The sequence below is a fragment of the Pelophylax lessonae genome (assembly GCF_965119305.1).
Source record: "Pelophylax lessonae genome assembly, chromosome: 5".
NCBI classification, from domain to species: Eukaryota; Metazoa; Chordata; class Amphibia; order Anura; family Ranidae; genus Pelophylax; species Pelophylax lessonae.
This window is the reverse complement of record NC_138772.1, coordinates 543,190,298-543,209,361: the sequence shown is the minus strand read 5'-3', so window position 1 is coordinate 543,209,361 and position 19,064 is coordinate 543,190,298. Positions and strand designations below refer to the sequence as shown.

Genomic DNA, 19,064 nt, shown 5'->3' with positions numbered 1-19,064 from the left:
TTTAATTTGATTATATATAATGGTCCCTGGTTTCCCCTCCCTCATCAGCATGATAGTGAAATCTTTATATAAAACCTGTTTTCATTACATACCTTGTTTTAGATCCAGTGACATCATCACTGGGTCTCTGTGCAATGCAGGCAGATCATGGTTGGTGGGAGAGGCCAGCGGCACCTTGTCTAAGTACTCCTCTCAAGAGCCCTGAGTATTAATGCAAGCAATGGATTGGCTTTTAGAAAGAGTTATGCAAATGGGTGGATTTTAGTCTGGAGGAGGGGACAAGCATGCAGACCGCCCTACGCCATGGCCACAGGTGATGTTGAATCTCCATGATTGACAAAATTGTAATCCAATGAATAAAAGGGCCTGAGCAAAGAACTGTCAGCCTGTGGAGTTTAGCTCTGTACACAACAGACTTATTTAAAGAAAGCATTTGTATGTCCGGACATTATCCAACTTTACCCCTTGCATCTCCGTTTCCCTCTGAAGAGCCTGTTTCAGTATTTTTTTCCCCTTTCTTTCTTCTTGCTAGACAGCTGCTGGTAGCTCTATTCCTATTGACGCAGGCACTCCCCCAGAACTACATGTCCCAAGAGCCCAATCCATATGGTGTGTGAACTGGCCTGACTGTTGGGAGTCAAGGCATTTGTGTTGCTGGGAAATAAATCAATGTATGCAGTGCAAAGATATAACGAGGGTCAGAGTTCTGTAGTCCAACAGGCAAGACTGACAACACTGGTTGGGGTTGCAGCACAGCAGAGATACTGTGTTTTCAGCTCAAACAGGAAGATATCATCACTCTGGATTTATTAGGAAAGTTCCTGTCTTCCCAGAATTTTAAAAAAGATAGAACACAGGAAAATGTGCACGTATTGCAGAAATGTGATAATTTTTCATAGCCTTGTAATCTAATTATTAAACAATGTTAAGTAATATAATATAAATAAAAAAAGATATAATAATTATAATATATAAAATATTTAATTATATTAAATATAAAACATTTACAATTATTGTTATAAGAAGTAGTTATTCTGAACATAAAAAAAAATGTAAAAAAAGTCCTCCTTAAACAAATATGCCAAAGTAGAAACGGGGCATTATATATATATATATATATATATATATATATATATATATATACTGTATCTGTATGTATATATATATATATATATATATATATATATATATTTGACCTGGTAATTGGATTTTTGTTTTAAACAATTTTAAGTGACATGAAAATAAAATACTGTTAAAAAAAATATATAATCAAAAATGTGTATATATATATATATATATATATATATATACATATACATACATACATACATATACATTTATACAGCGCCTTGTGTTTTGTCTGTGGGAGAACGCGACATAAGTTTTCCACACTTTGTCGTGATACAACCAAAACATAAATGTATTTTATTGGGATTTTATGGGATAGACCAAAACAAAGTGGCACATAATTGTGAAGTGGAAGGAAAATGATAAATGGTTTTCAAATTTTTTTATAAATAAATATGTAAAAAGTGTGGCGTGCATTTGTATTCACCCCCTTTTACTCTGATACCCCTAACTAAAATATAGTGGAACCAATTGAATCCAGAAGTCGCCTAATTAGTAAATAGTCCACCTGTGTGTAATGTAATCTCAGTATCAATACAGCTGTTCTTTGAAGCCCTCAGAAGTTTGTTAGAGAACCTTAGTGAACAAACAGCATCATGAAGGCCAAGGATCAAACCAGACAGGTCAAGGATAAAGTTATGGAGAAGTGTAAAGCAGGGTTAGGTAATAAAAAAATATCCCAAGCTTTGAACATCTCACGGAGCGCTGTTCAATCCATCATCGGAAAATGGAAAGAGTTTGGCACAACTGCAAACCTACCAAAACATGGCCGTCCACCTAAACTGACCGACCGAGCAAGGAGAGCATTCATCAGAGAAGCAGCCAAGAGGCCCATGGGAACTCTGGAGGAGCTGCAGAGATCCACAGCTCAGGTGGGAGAATCTGTCCACAGGTCAACTATTAGTCGGCACTCCACAAATCTGCCCTTTATGGAAGAGTGAGAAGAAGAAAGCCATTGGTGAAAGAAATCCATAAGAATTCCCGTTTGCAGTTTGCGAGAAGCCATGTGGGGGACACAGCAAACATGTGGAAGAGGGCGCTCTGCTCAGATGACACCAAAATTACATTTTTTGACCAAAAGCAAAACGCTATGTGTGGGGGAAAACTAACACTGCACATCACCCTGAACACACCATCCACACCGTGAAACATGGTGGTGGCAGCATCATGTTGTGGCGATGCTTTTCTTCAGCAGGGACAGGGAAGCTGGTCAGAGTTGATGGGAAGATGGATGGAGCCAAATACAGGGCAATCTTTTAAGAAAACCTTTTAGAGTCTGCAAAAGACTTGAGACTGGGGCGGAGGTTCACCTTCCAGCAGGACAACCCGAAACATCCAGCCAGAGCTACAATGGAATGGTTTACATCAAAGCATATTCATGTGTTAGAATGGCCCAGTCAAAGTCCAGACCTAAATCCAATTGAGAATCTGTGGCAAGACTTGAAAATTGCTGTTCACAGACGCTCTCCATCCAATCTGACAGAGCTTGAGATATTCTGCAAAGAAGAATGGGCAAAAATGTCCCTCTTTAGATGTGCAAAGCTGGTAGAGACATCCCCAAAAAGACTTGCAGCTGTAACTGCAGTGAAAGGCGGATCTACAAAGTATTGACTCAGGGGGGTGAATACAAATGCAGCCACACATTTCACATATTTATAAAATGTTGAAAACTATTTATCATTTTCCTTCCACTTCCCAATTATGTGCCATTTGTGTCGGTCTATCACATAAAATACATTTACGTTTTTGGTTGTAACATGACAAAATGTGGAAAATTTCAAGGGGTGTGAATACTTTTTCAAGGCACTATATATATATATATATATATATATATATATATATATATATATACACATATACAGTACAGTGGGAGAAATAAGTATTGAATATGTTACCATTTTTCTAGGTAAATATATTTCTAAAGGTGTTATTGACATGAAGGTTTCACACACATGTTGGCCTACAAAAAGGTGTCTTCTTACCCAAGGTGTCACACAAGAAACATCTCATGATGGGTAAAAGCAAAGAGCTCTCTCAAGACCTTTGCAAACTTATTGTTGCAAAACATACTAATGGCATTGGTTACAGAAGAAGGATTTCTAAACTTCTGAATGTTCCAGTGAGCACTGTTGGGGCCATAATCCGAAAGTGGAAAGAACATAATTTCACCATAAACTGGCCATGACCAGGTGCTCCTTGCAAGATTTCTGACAGAGAAGTGAAAATAATTATCAGAAGAGTTGTCCAAGAGCCAGTGACCACTTGTGGAAAGCTTCAGAAAGACCTGGAATTAGCAGGTACAATTATTTCAAAGAAAACAATAAGTAATGCACTCAAGCGCCATGGCCTGTATGCACTCTCACCACGCAAGAATCCATTGCTGAAGAAAAAGCATTTTGAAGCTCATTTAAAGTTTGCTGCACAACATTTAGACAAGCCTGTGAAATACTGGGAGAATATAGTCTGGTCAGATGATACGAAAATTGAACTCTTTGGATGTCAACTCATAATACACACCATGTTTGGAGGCCAAGTGGCACATCACCCCAAAAACACCCCCATACCAACAGTGAAGTTTGGAGGTGGGAACACCATGGTGTGGGGCTGTTTTTCAGCCTTTGGTACTGGCAAACTTCATATGTTTGAAGGAAAGATGAATGGAAAAATGAACCAAGATGTTCTTGATAAACATCTGCTGCCATCTACCAGGATGATGAAGATGAAACGAGGGTGGACATTTCAGCACAACAATGATCCCAAACACAAAGCCAAGGAAACTCTCAACTAGTTTCAAAGAAAGAAAATAAAGCTGCTAGAATGGCCCAGCCAATCACTTGACTTGAATCCAAAAGAAAATCTATGGAAAGAACTAAAGATCAGAGTTTGTAGAAGAGGCCCACGGAACCTTCAAGATTTGAAGACTGTGTGGAAGAAAGGGCCAAAAATCACACCTGAGCAACGCATGTGACTGGTTTCTCCATACAGGAGGCGTTTTTAAGGTGTCATTACCAACAAAGGATTTTGTACCAAATATTAAATACATTTCAGTTATTGTGTTCAATACTTTTTCCCTGTATCATTCCATTTTATTACACAGAACTACATTTCTGAACTTATTTGTTTTGGTTTCTTTGTATGTATGGATTGTAGGGGTTGGTACCGACAGGGTGAAAATTGTCATGTCAATGTCAATATTATCTTAAAAAATATATTTACCTAGAAAAATGGTGACGTGTTCAATATTTATTTTACCTGCTGTATATGTGTATATATATATATATTTTTTTTTTATTTCAGGTACTTATATAGCGCTGTCAATTTACGCAGCGCTTTACATATACATTGCACATTCACATCAGTCCCTGCCCTCAAGGAACTTACAATCTAAGGTCCCTAACTCACATTCATACATACACAGTAGGGCCAATTTTTATACAGGATCCAATTAACCTACCAGCATGTCTTTGGAGTGTTGGAGGAAACCGGAGTACCCGGAGGAAACCCACACAGGCACAGGGAGAACATGCAAACTCCAGGCAGGTAGTGTCGTGGTTGGGATTCGAACCAGCGACCCTCTTGCTGCTAGGTGATATATGTATATTTATTTATATATATGTATATAAAATCTAAAAATGTATACATTATATTAAATATACAATGTACAATTATTTTTATAAATATTTATTTATTCTGAACATAAAATAAAATGTATGTTAAAAAAAAAAAGTCCACCTTAAAAAATTGCCAAGGTAGAAATGGGGCCTGTGATGGCCATGGAGAGGAGCTGTACATTGCATAGATACAGGGAATATATTTTGTATTTAGAATTCACCTATAAGACGGAGTCCAGCTGTGTTTGGTGACTCGGGAAACGTTCTTGGAAGCTGCGCATTCCAACAATTCAGTCTTTGTGGTGGAATCTGATAATCAATGGAGTTCATTGCTTCCTGCTAAGAGGAGGTCAAAGAAAAGAAAATCATTAACTGTATTAGACTTGGGGAGGCAAAATAAAACAATCAAAAAGGCAATGGTTAATTTAAAGCTGAAGTGTTCTGTACACGTATAATATAACCTTGCCACCCTTTTATGATCGATATGCAATAAAAACGTTTCAATTAAATCATCTTGTTTTCTCGAAATACCAATTTTGGGATCATCACTGGGTTTGCCTGCTAGTCCTCGCTCTGAATTTTTTGGGAGAGGCCAGCGGGTTCCTGTAAGGTCACAGCTCCTTCTTGCTGCACTCTGCGTGCTACAGACTTTAGCTGGGCAATCTGCTGATCAGCAACGCTTTAGGTTCGATTCACACCACCTATGCATGTTGTTTTTGAGCATTTCTGTAGGGGTTTTTGCTGTGCTTTCCATGTTTTTTTTTTTTTTTTTACCTCGATTTTACTGCGATTTGCGTTTTTTATGCTTTTTTTGAAAAATGTGTTGTTTGGCAAATTTAAAAATGCAAATGCAAATCATGGTAAAACGCGGTAAAAAAACGCACTACATGCTTTTCTGCAGCTTCTCCATTGAAGTCTTTTGAACCATAAAAGCAAAAAAAAAGTACCTGACCCTTTCCAAAAACGCAGAGGCACAAAAATGCATTAATGTGAATGTGTTCCAGAGGAACCCATGTTAAAAAAAAATGTCCTGCAATTCTGCAAAAAACATGAAAAAACGCATTGGTGTGAATGGAGCCTAATAGTGTAATCAAACAAATGATCAGCAGGTTGCACAACTAATCAGGAGCATGCGCGTCTAAAGGGATATTGGGGATGTTTTTTTTTTTTTTTTTATACAAAGCTCATGAACAAAATGATTGATGGTAGAGAAAGTTATTAACTGTGGGGGAAGGAAGGGGGCAACTATAATTAGATTAGGGGCAGAAAGTGACTGTTGATGATTGAAGTTGTTTAGACAAGAAATGAAGGTGGGCCAAGATAGTCATGGCTGCAGCTTCAAAAGGTTGTATTGGTGCAAGTTTGCAGGGAATTGACAGAAATAATTTTCAACACAGGAGAGGAATTACTACAAATGTAGGAAAAAGGGTATGACTGAAGCTAGCTTTAACCCACCAATGCATTCATATTATAATAAAGATGTTTTTATACAGTATCTCACAAAAGTAAGTACACCCCTCACATTTTTGTAAATATTTTATTCTATCTTTTCATGTGACAACACTGAAGAAATGACACTTTGCTACAATGTAAAGTAGTGAGTGTACAGCTTGTATAACAGTGTAAATTTGCTGTCCCCTCAAAATAACTCAACACACAGCCATTAATGTCTAAACCGCTGTCAACACAAGTGAGTACAGCCCTAAGTGAAAATGTCCAAATTGGACCCAAAGTGTCAATATTTTGTGTGGCCACCATTATTTTCCAGCACTGCCTTAATCATCTTGGGCATGGAGTTCACCAGAGCTTCACAGGTTGCCATTGGAGTCCTCTTCCACTCCTCCATGACGACAGCACAGAGTTGGTGGATGTTAGAGACCTTGCGCTCCTCCACCTTCTGTTTCAGGATGCTCCACAGATGCTCAATAGGGTTTAGGTCTGGAGACATGCTTGGCCAGTCCATCACCTTTACCCTCAGCTTCTTTAGCAAGGCAGAGGTCGTCTTGGAGGTGTGTTTGGGGTGGATATCATGTTGGAATACTGCCCTGCAGCCCAGTCTCTGAAGGGAGGGGATCATGCTCTGCTTCAGTATGTCACAGTACATGTTGGCATTCATGGTTCCCTCAATGAACTGTAGCTCCCCAGTGCCGGCAGCACTCATGCAGCCCCAGACCATGACACTCCCACCACCATGCATGACTGTAGGCAAGACACACTTGTCTTTGTACTCCTCACCTGGTTACCACCACAAACACTTGACACATCTGAACCAAATAAGTTTATTTAAGTCTCATGAGACCACAGGACATGGTTCCAGTAATCCATGTCCTTAGTCTGCTTGTCTTCAGCAAACTGTGGGCTTTCTTGTGCATCATCTTTTGAAGAGGCTTCCTTCTGGGATGACAGCCATGCAGACCAATTTGATGCAGTGTGCGGCGTATGGTCTGAGCACTGACAGGCTGACCCCCCACCCCCTCAACCTCTGGAGCAATGGTGGCAGCACTCATACGTCTATTTCCCAAAGACAACCTCTGGATATGACGCTGAGCACGTGCACTCAACTTCTTTGGTCGACCATGGCGAGGCCTGTTCTGAGTGGAATCTGTCCTGTTAAACCACTGTATGGTCTTGGCCACCGTGCTGCAACTCAGTTTCAGGGTCTTGGCAATCTTATTATAGCCTAGGCCATCTTTATGTAGAGCAACAATTAATTTTCAGATCCTCAGAGAGTTGTTTGCCATGAGGTGCCATGTTGAACTTCCAGTGACCAGTTTTAGAGAGTGAGAGCGATAACACCAAATCTAACACACCTGCTCCCCATTCACACCTGAGACCTTGTAACACTAACGAGTCACATGACACTGGGGAGGGAAAATAGATAATTGGGCCCAATTTGGACATTTTCCTCAGGGGTGTACTCCCTTTTGTTGCCAGCTGTTTAGACATTAATGGCTGTGTGTTGAGTTATTTTGAGGGGACAGCAAATTTACACTGTTATACAAGCTGTACACTCACTACTTTACATTGTAGCAAAGTGTCATTTCTTCAGTGTTGTCACATGAAAAGATAGAATAAAATATTTACAAAAGTGTGAGGGGTGTACTCACTTTTGTGAGATACTGTAAATCCCCATGGAGGGAAAAAAAAAACAGGTCCACTTGTCTTCTCTACTGCCCCTCCATTCAGCCGCCACGAGGGAGGAGAGAAAGCCACATGTGAGCTCTCTGTTCTCAACTGGCCTGGCTAAGGACTCTCTCTGACCCTTATGGGGCAGTGCGGGGAGCCTGAGTGGAAACCAGTCTGGAGGAGTGGGTATTACTAGGATACATTGTCATGCAGACCACCTAAGATAACCTCACATGTGATACTGGGGCTTTATGATTGAAAGAACTGAAACCCTGGGGCAGGTCAGGGACGGTCAGGCTGTGGTGGAATTAGATAGATGATGCTTGATGTCCTCAAGCCAGCAAATGAGGCGGGGCTCTATCTGACTTGCTGCAGCTTCTAATGCACATTGTGAGAAGCTCACAGTGTGCAGTGATATCAGAGGAAGCCATTCCAGTCCAGGAGAGGAGCCGCTACAACTGTGCAAGACTGAAGGTCAGATTTACCTTCCAGAACTTGTTGTGTTATCAGTTACTGTATACTGTGCTACAAAAGTCCCTGTCACTACATCTGTTATTATATATAAGAAGAAAATTGGTTTCCAGTAAAGAGGAATGATAAGTGGTTTGTAAGATGATATTCATTGTTACTATCGGCTCCTAATATTACTAATAGAGGTAAAAACATTCACACGTCACGCACACACATTATTGTAACATCACAGAGATCAGAATTTCCAAGAACTCCACCAAGATATATTTGTATGGAAGACGTCCTTTTAACAAAATCCCATTTTGATTTATAAAAAAAAGAAAAAGAAAGAAAGGGAAAGAAAAAAAGGTTAAATGAAAGGAAAAGAGAGGAGAGGGAAAAAGGAAGGAAAGTGGGAAAGAAAAGGAAAAGAAAAAAGAAAACAAAGGGAAAATAAAAGAAGGGGAAGGAAAAGAATGAAAGAGAAGAGAAGAGGAAAGAAAGAAGGAAAGGGAAAAGGGAAGGATGGAAAAGATAGGTAAAGAAAAGAGAAGAAGGAAAGGAAAAAAAAAAAGAAAAGAGAAGTGAAAGAAGGAAAGGGAAAAGAGAAGGAAGAAAAGAAAAGATAGCGAAAGAGAATAAAAGAGAAAAGAAAAGAGAAGAAGGAAAGAAAGAAAAAAAAAAAAAGAAAAGAGAAGGAAAGAAAGAAGAAAAGGGAAAAAGGGAAGGAAAGAAAAGAAAAGATATGGAAAGAGAAGAAAAGAAAAAAGAAGAGAGAAGAGAAAAGAAAAAAAAAAAAAAAAGGAAAGAGTAAAAGGGAAGGGAAGGAAAGAAGACAGGGAAAGAGGAGAGAAGGAAAGGGAAAAGGGAAGAAAAGAAAATATAGGGAAAGAGAAGAAAAGCAAAAAGAAAAGAAAAGAGAAGAAGGAAAGGAAAAAAAAAAGAGAAAAGAGAAGAGAAAAGAAAAGAAAGAAGGAAAGTGAAAAGGGAAGGAAAGAAAAGAAGACAGGGAAAGAGAAGAGAAAGAAGGAAAGGAAAGGAAAGAAAAGAAAAGAAGGAAAGAAAAGGAAAGAGAAGAGAAAATGTAGGAGAAGAAGGAAAGAAAGAAAAATAAAGGAAGAAAAGAGGAGAGAACCCTTATGGAATTGAACATATTCATTGCAGTATAACTCAAAGCTCGAAGTCACAAATGAGAAAAAGAATTATAGCAGAAATAACACTGCCTACTTCCAGGTTTAGACTACGCCCATGCATGCCCCCCCCCTGCAGTCAACCGCTGCGGTTGTACACATGGGGAGCCTGTGAACAAGTCCTGGTGATTCATGGCCGGGACCTGCTGATCAGCTGTGTCCAATCACAGGCCAGAGCCCTGTGTTGACAATTAACACAGAGCTCTGTACAGAGGGAACAATCTCTCTGTTTTTCAGGGATGAGAAACTAAGAGATTTATTAGTAAAAACAGCACATTTAAAACATTTTTTTTTCTACTTGACAGGTGCTCTTGTGGAGAGATCCCAAACCCCTCCTCTGCACTTAAAACCCAAGTTTGGCTGTTTTGAATGCTGTCATTTTTTTAAATCTGGCGCCAGTACCCAGAAGTGATGTCATGACATCACTTCCGGGTTTTTGCATGGAGACCCGATCAGAGCCGATGATCGGGTCTTCGGCGGCCATGCAGGCTAGTTGCCCAGGTCTCTTGGTGGGACGGGAGACCCGGGCAAGCCGCGGAAGGCGGCGGGAGGGGGGGGGGGGTGTCCCCTCCCGCTCCTTGTAATGACAGCCGATCGAGTTCTCAGCCACATTGGTTGTCATTAGAAGACAGCCGACCGTCGGCTATGGACGCCGGTACCGGGATGATGCCTCTAGCTGCCGGCATTACTCCGGCACAAGCACTTTCGGAAATATCGGTAATATCGGCCACCTTGGCATAGTCTTTCTTTGAATGCATGGCAAACAGGAATGACAATGGCCCTCCACTTCTGTTCTCATGTTTGACCAGTAGAACCTGTCTCTGACTAAACAAAAAAGCCTCTCTGGCAGTGTCCATGTTTTTATGTAGTTCCCGTAGCGCTAGTGCTAACACAGTCGGCCGATGTTTCTCTGGGAGGAATACCTGCCACTTTTCTTCCAAATCCTCAGAGGGGCCTCTTCTGTACAACTTCCCTCATCTGTAGCCTGTTCCACCTAGGGTGCATCACTTTAGATCCAGTCACCACGCTCTTTAGCAATAGACCCAGAATTTGTTTGGTCAGTGATTCAATGGCCAGTGAAACAGCAGGTCCTTGCTCTGGTCTGTCCTTAAGTCTCTCCTATTTAACTGAGGCCCTAACGTCTAAATGAGTCAGATCACAATAGCATTCCCGTACTCCTAAAGGGTGAGATTCTATGGATTCAACCCCCACAGGCCCTTTAACCGGTTGCCGACCGCCGCACGACTATATACGGCGGCGGTCAGCCCCGGCCAGGCAAAGTGACGTATATATATATATGTCACTAGCCTGTCACTTGCTTGGGAGCCAATAGCGGGCGAGCGCGTGCCCACGGAGGCGCGCTCCCGCCCCGGTTCGTTCCCTAGCAAGTCCGTGCGTGTCACTCGGTGATCGTCGGTGGAGAGGGAGGATGGCAGGAGGCTGATGTAAACAAGCCGCCTGTCATTCTCCCCTGTGTAGGAATGGTGATCATACGGTTCTACTATGTAGGACCGTTGATCACTGTTCCTACACCAGTAGCCATGTCCAATCACAGTTAAAAGCACGCCCCTAGGTACATACTTAACCCCTCCTTCCCCAATAAAGTTAACCGCTTCCCTGCCAGTGTAATTTTGCAGTAACAGTGCATATGTATAGCACTGATTTCTGCTGTAATGTCACTGGTAACCCCAAAAGTGTCAAAAATGTCAGTCAAGGGTCCGATCTGTCCGCTGCAATGTCGCAGTACCGCAAAAAAAAAAAATCGCAGATCGCCGCCATTACGCGTTAAAAAAAAAAAAACAACAAAAATGACAAAAATCTTTCCCTTAGTTAGTAAACGCGATAACTTTTGCGCAAACCAATCAAAATACGCTTTTTGCGATTTTTTTTTACCAAACATATGTAGCATAAAACAAATTGGCCAAAAATGTTAAAAAATTTTGATTTTTACTTTTTTTTTGGGGGGAATTTCATATAAAAAAATGTGAAAAATATTGTTATTTTTGCAAAATTGACTCTCTTTTTTTGTTTATAGCGCAAAAAGTAAAAATCGCAAAGGTGATCAAATACCACCAAAAGAAAGCTCTGTTTGTGGGAAAAAAAGGACATCAAATTCGTTTAGGTACAGCGTCGCACGACCGCGCAATTGTCCGTTAAAATAATGCAGTGCCGAATCGCAAAAAAAGCCCTTGGTCAGGAAGGGGGTAAAATCTTCCGGGGCTTAAGTGGTTAAGAGCTTGCACACCCTCGGCTGTCACATAAGTCCAGTCTCCTGATTCTTTGGTGTATCTGTGAGGTCTTCAAGGCAGAGCATCAGCGTCCCTTTTTCCGGCCCCAGATCAGTACTTCAAACTGAACTGGAAACCCAACAATGCCGCCAGCCATCTGGCCTATAGCATCCAGTTTTGCTGAGAATAGCAAGTATATCAGGGGAATGCTATCTGTCTTCACCACAAATGTAGCCCTATACAGATATCCCTTCAACTTATCCACGACTGCCAAATTCAAGGCCAGAAATTCAAATTTGTGTACCGGGTAGTTCTTTTTGGATGGGGACAAACTACGGCTCGCATAAGCTATAGTTCTGCGCCCACCATCCTGCTCCTGGTACAAGACCCTGCCTAATCCCTCTCAGCTGGCATTCACGTGAAGTTCATATGACTTAGCTGGATCTGCATAGTCCAGTACCTGTGCTTCGGAGAGAATTCTTTTAAGATGCTAAAAAGCTTTCTCACACTGGGAAGTCCACTGGTCTTGTAGTTTTTCTTTCTTGCCCTATGTTTCTCGGTACTTAGTCTACCCTCTTCATCCTCTGTTACGAATTGAAGCAACTCATTAAGTGGCTGAGCAATCTTTGCAAAGTTCACTACAAATCTCCGATAGCAGTAGCAAAACCCCAGAAAGGATCTCAACTCCGTCACCGTCCTGGGTCTAGGCCAAGTAGTAACTGCCCCCAACTTTTTTGGGTCTGTGGCGATACCCTTTTTAGAGACAACATGACCTAAGTAGGTGACTGAAGTCCAATCAAACTGGCATTTCTCTAGAGACAGTTTCACCCCCTTCTTCATGAAGTCTTTTGAAATCCTTCTCCAGCCTTGCCTCATGTCCTTCTAGAGTTCTTCCAAAGACGATGATGTCATCCAAGTATACCAAGACCTCAATCAAGTTCATGTCTCCCATGGTGCGCTCCATCAACAGTTGGAACATGGCTTGGGCTCCTGACAATCCCTGAGGCATCCTGTTGAACTTGTAGAACCCCAGTGGGCAAAAAAAATGCCATTTTCTCTGTATCATAGGGGTGCATTGGTATCTAGTAATACCCACTCTTCAAATCCAGCACACTAAACCACTTCAATATGGGGGGTAGTGTCTGGTCTGGGATGGTCCTCCTGTTCAGATCTCCTGTTGTGGATGCACATCTGAATGTCCCGTTCTTCTTTTGCACCACCACAATAGGGGAGGAATAAGGGCTTCTAGACCCTCGGATGGCCCCCGACCTCTTCAGCTCACCCAGCTGTTCTCTGAGGTCTTCTAGATCACTGGGTGGTACGCGTCGAGCCCTTTCTCAAAATGGTTTATCTTCCTGTAGCCGAATTTGATGCTAAACACTCTTGATGCACCCCATGTCAAAGTCATTCTGGCAAAAGATCTTCTCCCATTTAGACATTTAAAGTCAGACTCTTCTCTGCCACTCAGGAGGCATCATTTCAGAGATTTTCAACTTAGGGTTACCTTCCCCTCCAGCCACTTCACCCGGGGTCATTGGGGTAACTGCACTCACCCGCCCAGTCATTATGCGGGCTCCTAGCCTGACCAGGCGATTCATAAGGTTTCACACACTGATCGGCACCTTCCCTCTATTTCGAGACAAGGGTTTAGTGAGGACTATCTCTCGGACCAATTTCACCCTGGCAGGTTCTGCTTGATCTTCTGTCTCCAGCACAACAAAAGGGCCCAGTTAGCTCCAAGTCGGCTTAACAGTGGCTTCATGCAAGTGATCTACCCTGGCTGCAACACTTTTTCCACAATCTTCCCACTCCTTCTGCTGGGGCCTATCACCGCCCATCAGTGCTAACAATCACTGGTCATCAGTGTGGCCTATCAGTAGCCATCAGTGCAACCTATCAATGCCCATCAGTGCCTCCTCATCAGTGTCTCCAATCAGTGCTAAGAATCTGTGGTTATGAGTGCGACCTATCAATGCCCATCAGTGCCTCCTCATTAGTGCCTCCAATCAGTACCCATCAGTAATGCCTATCAGTGGCCTTCAGTGCCACCTATCATTTCCACTTATCAGTGCCCCTTAGCGCTACCTATTAGTGCCCATCAGTGCCTCCTCATCAGTGCCGCATCATCAGTGCCAATCAAAGCAGCCTATCAGCGCACATCAGTGCAGCCTCATCAGCACACATCAGTGCAGCCTCATCAGTGAGTAGAAAAGTTATTTATTTGCAAAATTTTATAACAGAAAATGTCTAAATTTTCAGTCTTTTTAAATTTGTTTAGCAAAAAAAAAAACCAGTGGTGATAAATTACCACCAAAGGAAAGCTCTATTTGTGTGAAAAAAAATTATAACATTTTAATTCAAATGGGTACAGTTTTGCATGACCATGCAATTGTCATTCAAGGTGCAACAGTGCTGAAAGAAAAGGGGCCTGGGCAGGAAGGGGGTGAAAGTGTCCAGTAGGTAAATGGTTAATATTTATTATTCATCTAAATATGTACTGTATATTAATATGCATTATTATTAAATTATTCTTTAGTAATATTATTCATTACTTATTTTTTGTAATATTTATTAACTGGAGAACATATTAAAGTGGACCTTTGGTTACTTTTAATGTGCTGCTATTAGTCCATAACAATGATGGGTGCCCTCATTGACCAATAGTATGTCACAGGACGTTGGATTTGATTAATGAAGAACCCAGCATTTTCCAGCATAGACAGACATCTCTAGTCCCGGCCTCCAGCTACTGCTGCATGATGGACAACTACAGGTTTGCTGTAGTCAAAAGGCAAAAATGTAAAATATAATTTTTTAATGTCTTTTTTTTTTTTTAAATTCCAGGACGGTCGGACTGCCCTGCATGTAGCCGCAGCTTATTCTAAAGACGAGATCGTCCGACTTCTGCTGGTGAAGAAGGCGGAGCCAAATCTTCCTGGAGGGGTGTGTGTGTGCACTTAATTTGATATATATATATATATATATATATATATACATACATACATACATACTCTATATACTGTAAACTGTGTATATGTATGTATATATATATATATATATATATAATTTTTTTATTTACTTTTCTCTACATGTATACGTCACTTTTTATATTACAATGCTTATAATAACTTTAGCATTAGGCCCGAGTTCACAATGATGCGATGCAAGTCACTGCATGTAATTCACCCAGGAATCGCAGCACATTCCTGTTACATTCGATGTCCCTGGGATGCGATTTGAGCCATGGATTTGTATGGCTCCAATCGCAACACATTCGCACCAAACTCGTGCAGGGCCCTTTTTCTGTCCGCACCAGAATCGAAATGCATGGGTGTGAACACCCATCCGATCCAATTCTGCAAATCACGCTGTGTTTTGCAAGCTGATTGCGGGTTGTTGTTAACTTAACATTGACTAAGCAATTGGTTCGCGCAGACGGGTTGCGATATTGATGTGGTGCAGAATCTGCAGCGAATCTGTTCTGTATGTAGTCTGAACCCAGCCTGAACTTTTCCCCAGTAAACTCTTTGGTAAAATTCTTACCGCGGCATTTGCAGTTTACATCCTTCAATGCTACTGGCTCCTGTTCTCTCAATGCTGCTTCCCTGAACTTCTGCTCTTCATAGGAAAGAGTTTAAGTGACACTAAACCAGGGGAGAACTGGGACAGGGGGCAGGGGGGCAGTCGCCCCCCGGGCCTCTCTGATGCCCCCTAAAAAGGCTGCACTGCTTCCAGGGCCATCTTTAATATTAAATGGACCCTGGGCAAATATTTTCTTGGGCCCTCCAAAATCCACTTATTACCTATTTGCAGGCAGAGCGGGCCCATGGGGCAACTCCACTGGGCCCCACAACAATGACTGGGCCCAGGGCAGCTGCCCCTTTTGCCCTGTGGTAAAGACGGCCCTGACTGCTTCTGCCACAGACATGCCTAAAGGATTCCTGGTAAAGAGAAGTAAAATGTCCCCACTGCTGACCTACTGAGTGCTCGATGAAGACAAGGACAGAGCGTAGCCCTCTCCCCCCCCCCCCCCCCCAGCATGGATGGTATAAGCTGTGTCTGAGCAGAGGCCATTTCTGTGCCCCACTGGAGACTCTCCTTCCCCAGGTAGCCCCAACCAAGCTGTCCCAGCTCCCCCAAACTGCCCGCTGATGGCCAGGTTGGGAACCCGGATTCGGCCAGTGAGTAGAGAGTATCTGGAGCGGAGCTTCAGCCTGGAATGGGGGTCAGGAGGAGGCCGGGAAGAGGGAGAGTGGGAGGAGGGCCGAGTCACTGCACCATGGGCCTCTGGTTTGTACTTGCCCCCTGGGCCGAAAGTTGCCAGTCTGCCTGCCCCTGCACTAATCTGTGGTTTGAAAAAATATATTCTATTCCAGTATGTATTCTTAAATCAAAAATCCCCTTCTATTGCTCTCAGCCTCCCCCAAATCTCTAAATTCCTTTTTTTTTTTTGCTGCTGTAAACTGACTCCCTATTAGAGGGTGACTACATTTATTCTCCATGGTCCCACTGTATGTAGGAAGGTAGCCACCCCCTCACTTGCTCCCGTTTGTGATGGACAATGGACTATGGGATTTAAAGTGCGCATTGAGCATACAGAAATGAGGGGGAAAAGAGGTTCAAGAGGCCATTACCAGGAGACACCAAAACACAGCAAGAAACGAATGGATTACAGGGCCACTAAGTAGTGGATATGTAAGCATTGATATTGAAAAATAACGGTCCTTTAGTGTCACTTTACCATTGGACAAACCATGGGTTGCAGGAAAGAAATTTGCATGATTCCCCCATCAACACAGAGAATCAGCAACTGTCTTCTCCCGGCAGGGGGGGGGCAGGGTTGGGTGGGGCAGGGGAAGCTTCCCCCGCTGGGAGAAGATAGTGATTATCGTAAGAGAATCCGGCAGACTGGTTGTACCCAAGTTAACCACTTGCCGACCGCTCACATGGAGCGTACTGCGGCAAAGTGGCTCGTTATCGTCCAGCGACGTAGACCTACGTCGCTGGACTCCTCCCCTTGTGGGCGGCGCGTGCGCGCCGCCGGAGGCTCGCTCCCGCTGTATTCAGACACAGCGGGAGTCGGGCCAGGGGAGGAGAGGCGGTGATCACCGCCGCTCTTCCCCGATCATCGGGGATCGAGTGAGGAGATCCGCCCACTTGTGTAAACAAAGCGGGCGGATCTCCTATGTGACAGGCAGGGACAGATTACAGGATTCAGCATAGCTGAACCTGCGATCTGTGTCTGTGTCACACAATCCCCTCCCCCCACACACGTCAGTAAGCACCAGGCATACATTTAACCCCTTGACCCCTTGAGCCCCAATAAAGTTAACCCCTTCCCTGCCAGTGTCATTATTACAGTAACAGTGCATATTTTTAGCACTGATTACTGTAGTAATGTCACTGGTCCCCCAAAAGTGTCAAAAATGCCAGTCAGGGGTCCGATCTGTCCGCCGCAATGTCGCAGTCCTGCAAAAAAATCGCAGATCGCCACCATTACTAGTTAAAAAAAAAACAATAAAAATTACATAAATTTCCCGTAGTTAGTAGCTGTGATAACTTTTGCACAAACCAATCAAAATACGCTTATTGCAATTTTTTTATTACCAAACATATGTAGCAGAAAACAAATTGGCCTAAAATGTTAAGAAATTTTGATTTTTACATTTTTTTTGGGGAATTTTATATAAAAAAATGTGAAAATATTGTTATTTTTCCAAAATTGTCGCTCTTTTTTTGTTTATAGCGCAAAAAGTAAAAATCGCACAGGTGATCAAATACCACCAAAAGAAAGCTCTCTTTGTGGGGGAAAAAAGAACATAAATGTAACTTGGGTACAGCATTGCACGACCGCGCAATTGTCCATTAAAATAACGCAGTGCCGAATCGCAAAATATGGCCTGGTCAGGAATGGGGTAAAACCTTCCTGTCTTAAATCGGTTAAAAATACGCTCATTGAGAATTTTTTTATCAAACACATATAGCTAAATACATTTTGGCCTAAATATATGACAAAAATTTAATATATTGGATATTTTTTGACTGTCAAAGCAGAAAAATATTGTTATTTTTTCAAAATTGGCGCTCTTTTTTTATTAATATCGCAAAAAATGAAAAGCGCAGAGGTGATCAAATACCACCAAAAGAAAGCTCTGTGTGTGGGAAAAAAGCACCTAAATTTCGTTTGGGTACGGCGTTGCATGACCGCGCAATTGTCAGTTAAAGTCGCACAGTGCCAAGTTGCAAAAAGTGGCCTGGATGTAAAGCAGGAAAATCCTCCGGTGGTAAAGTGGTTAATCAATCAATCAACTAGGTACATCCAGCCTGCACGATAACGGTTTGAATCTCGTCTGAACTGGCCAAGATTCGAACCGTGTATGGACGGCCTTACAGATACAAACGGCCCTTTGAGGGCGACCATAATGCTGATGTGGTCTGCCATGAAATTGAGTTGGACACCCCTGCTATAGTTTGTAGACATTATAACATTTCCATAAACCAATCAATATATTCTTATTGGGATTTTTTTTTACCAAAAATAATGAAGAATTTTGATTTTTTTTTAAAAAAAAAAATTCGGATATGTTTTATAGCAAAAAGTAAAAAATATTTGAGGAGTATTGTAACACCAAATACCCCAAGGGGGTTGGTTACTGTGGGCTGTATGGGGACTTTATTGGTATCGTACTCATAATATATACCACCACATATTTTATAAAATTCATACAAAATTTATTGATTTAATGTTAACATATAAAAATAAATTCACAAACATAAGACATACACATTTTAAAAGCAAAAATGGCCAATGACAAGAAATGACAGAAATTAGAACCTCTCATATATATAACGTGCTAGGTGAACCACTTGGGCTAACACCTAGATCCTTGCCCAACTTGTTTCGCTAAAAAATATTGTTTATTTTTTAAAAAAAAAATGTTATTGTTGGCCTTTTTTTGTTTATTGCGCAAAAAATAACCCAGAAGTAATCAAATACCACCAAAAGAAAGCTTGATAATGGTTTGAATCTCGTCTGAACTAGCCAAGATTCGAACCGTGTATGGACGACCTCACAGATACAAACGGCCCTTTGAGGGCGACCATAATGCTGATGTGGCCCGCCATGAAATTGAGTTGGACACCCCTGCCATAGTTTGTAGACATTATAACATTTCCACAAACCAATCAATATACTCTTATTGGGATTTTTTTTTTTAACCAAAAATATGTAGTAGAATACAAATTGGCCTAAATTAATGAAGAATTTTTTTTTTTTTTTTTTTTTTTTTTTAAATTTCGGATATGTTTTATAGAAAAAAGTAAAAAATATT

General features: G+C 41.7%; 1 protein-coding gene across 1 annotated transcript in view; it reads left to right on the top strand.

The window, feature by feature from the left end:
• The window catches only part of LOC309556168 (uncharacterized protein), a 216,924-nt gene that overhangs the window by 37,674 nt on the left and 160,186 nt on the right, over nucleotides 1–19,064 (top strand). The window contains exon 3 of the mRNA XM_082258529.1: nucleotides 14,578–14,676. Within this exon, the coding sequence (XP_082114655.1) occupies nucleotides 14,578–14,676 (99 nt within the window). The remainder of the gene's footprint in view (nucleotides 1–14,577; nucleotides 14,677–19,064) is intronic.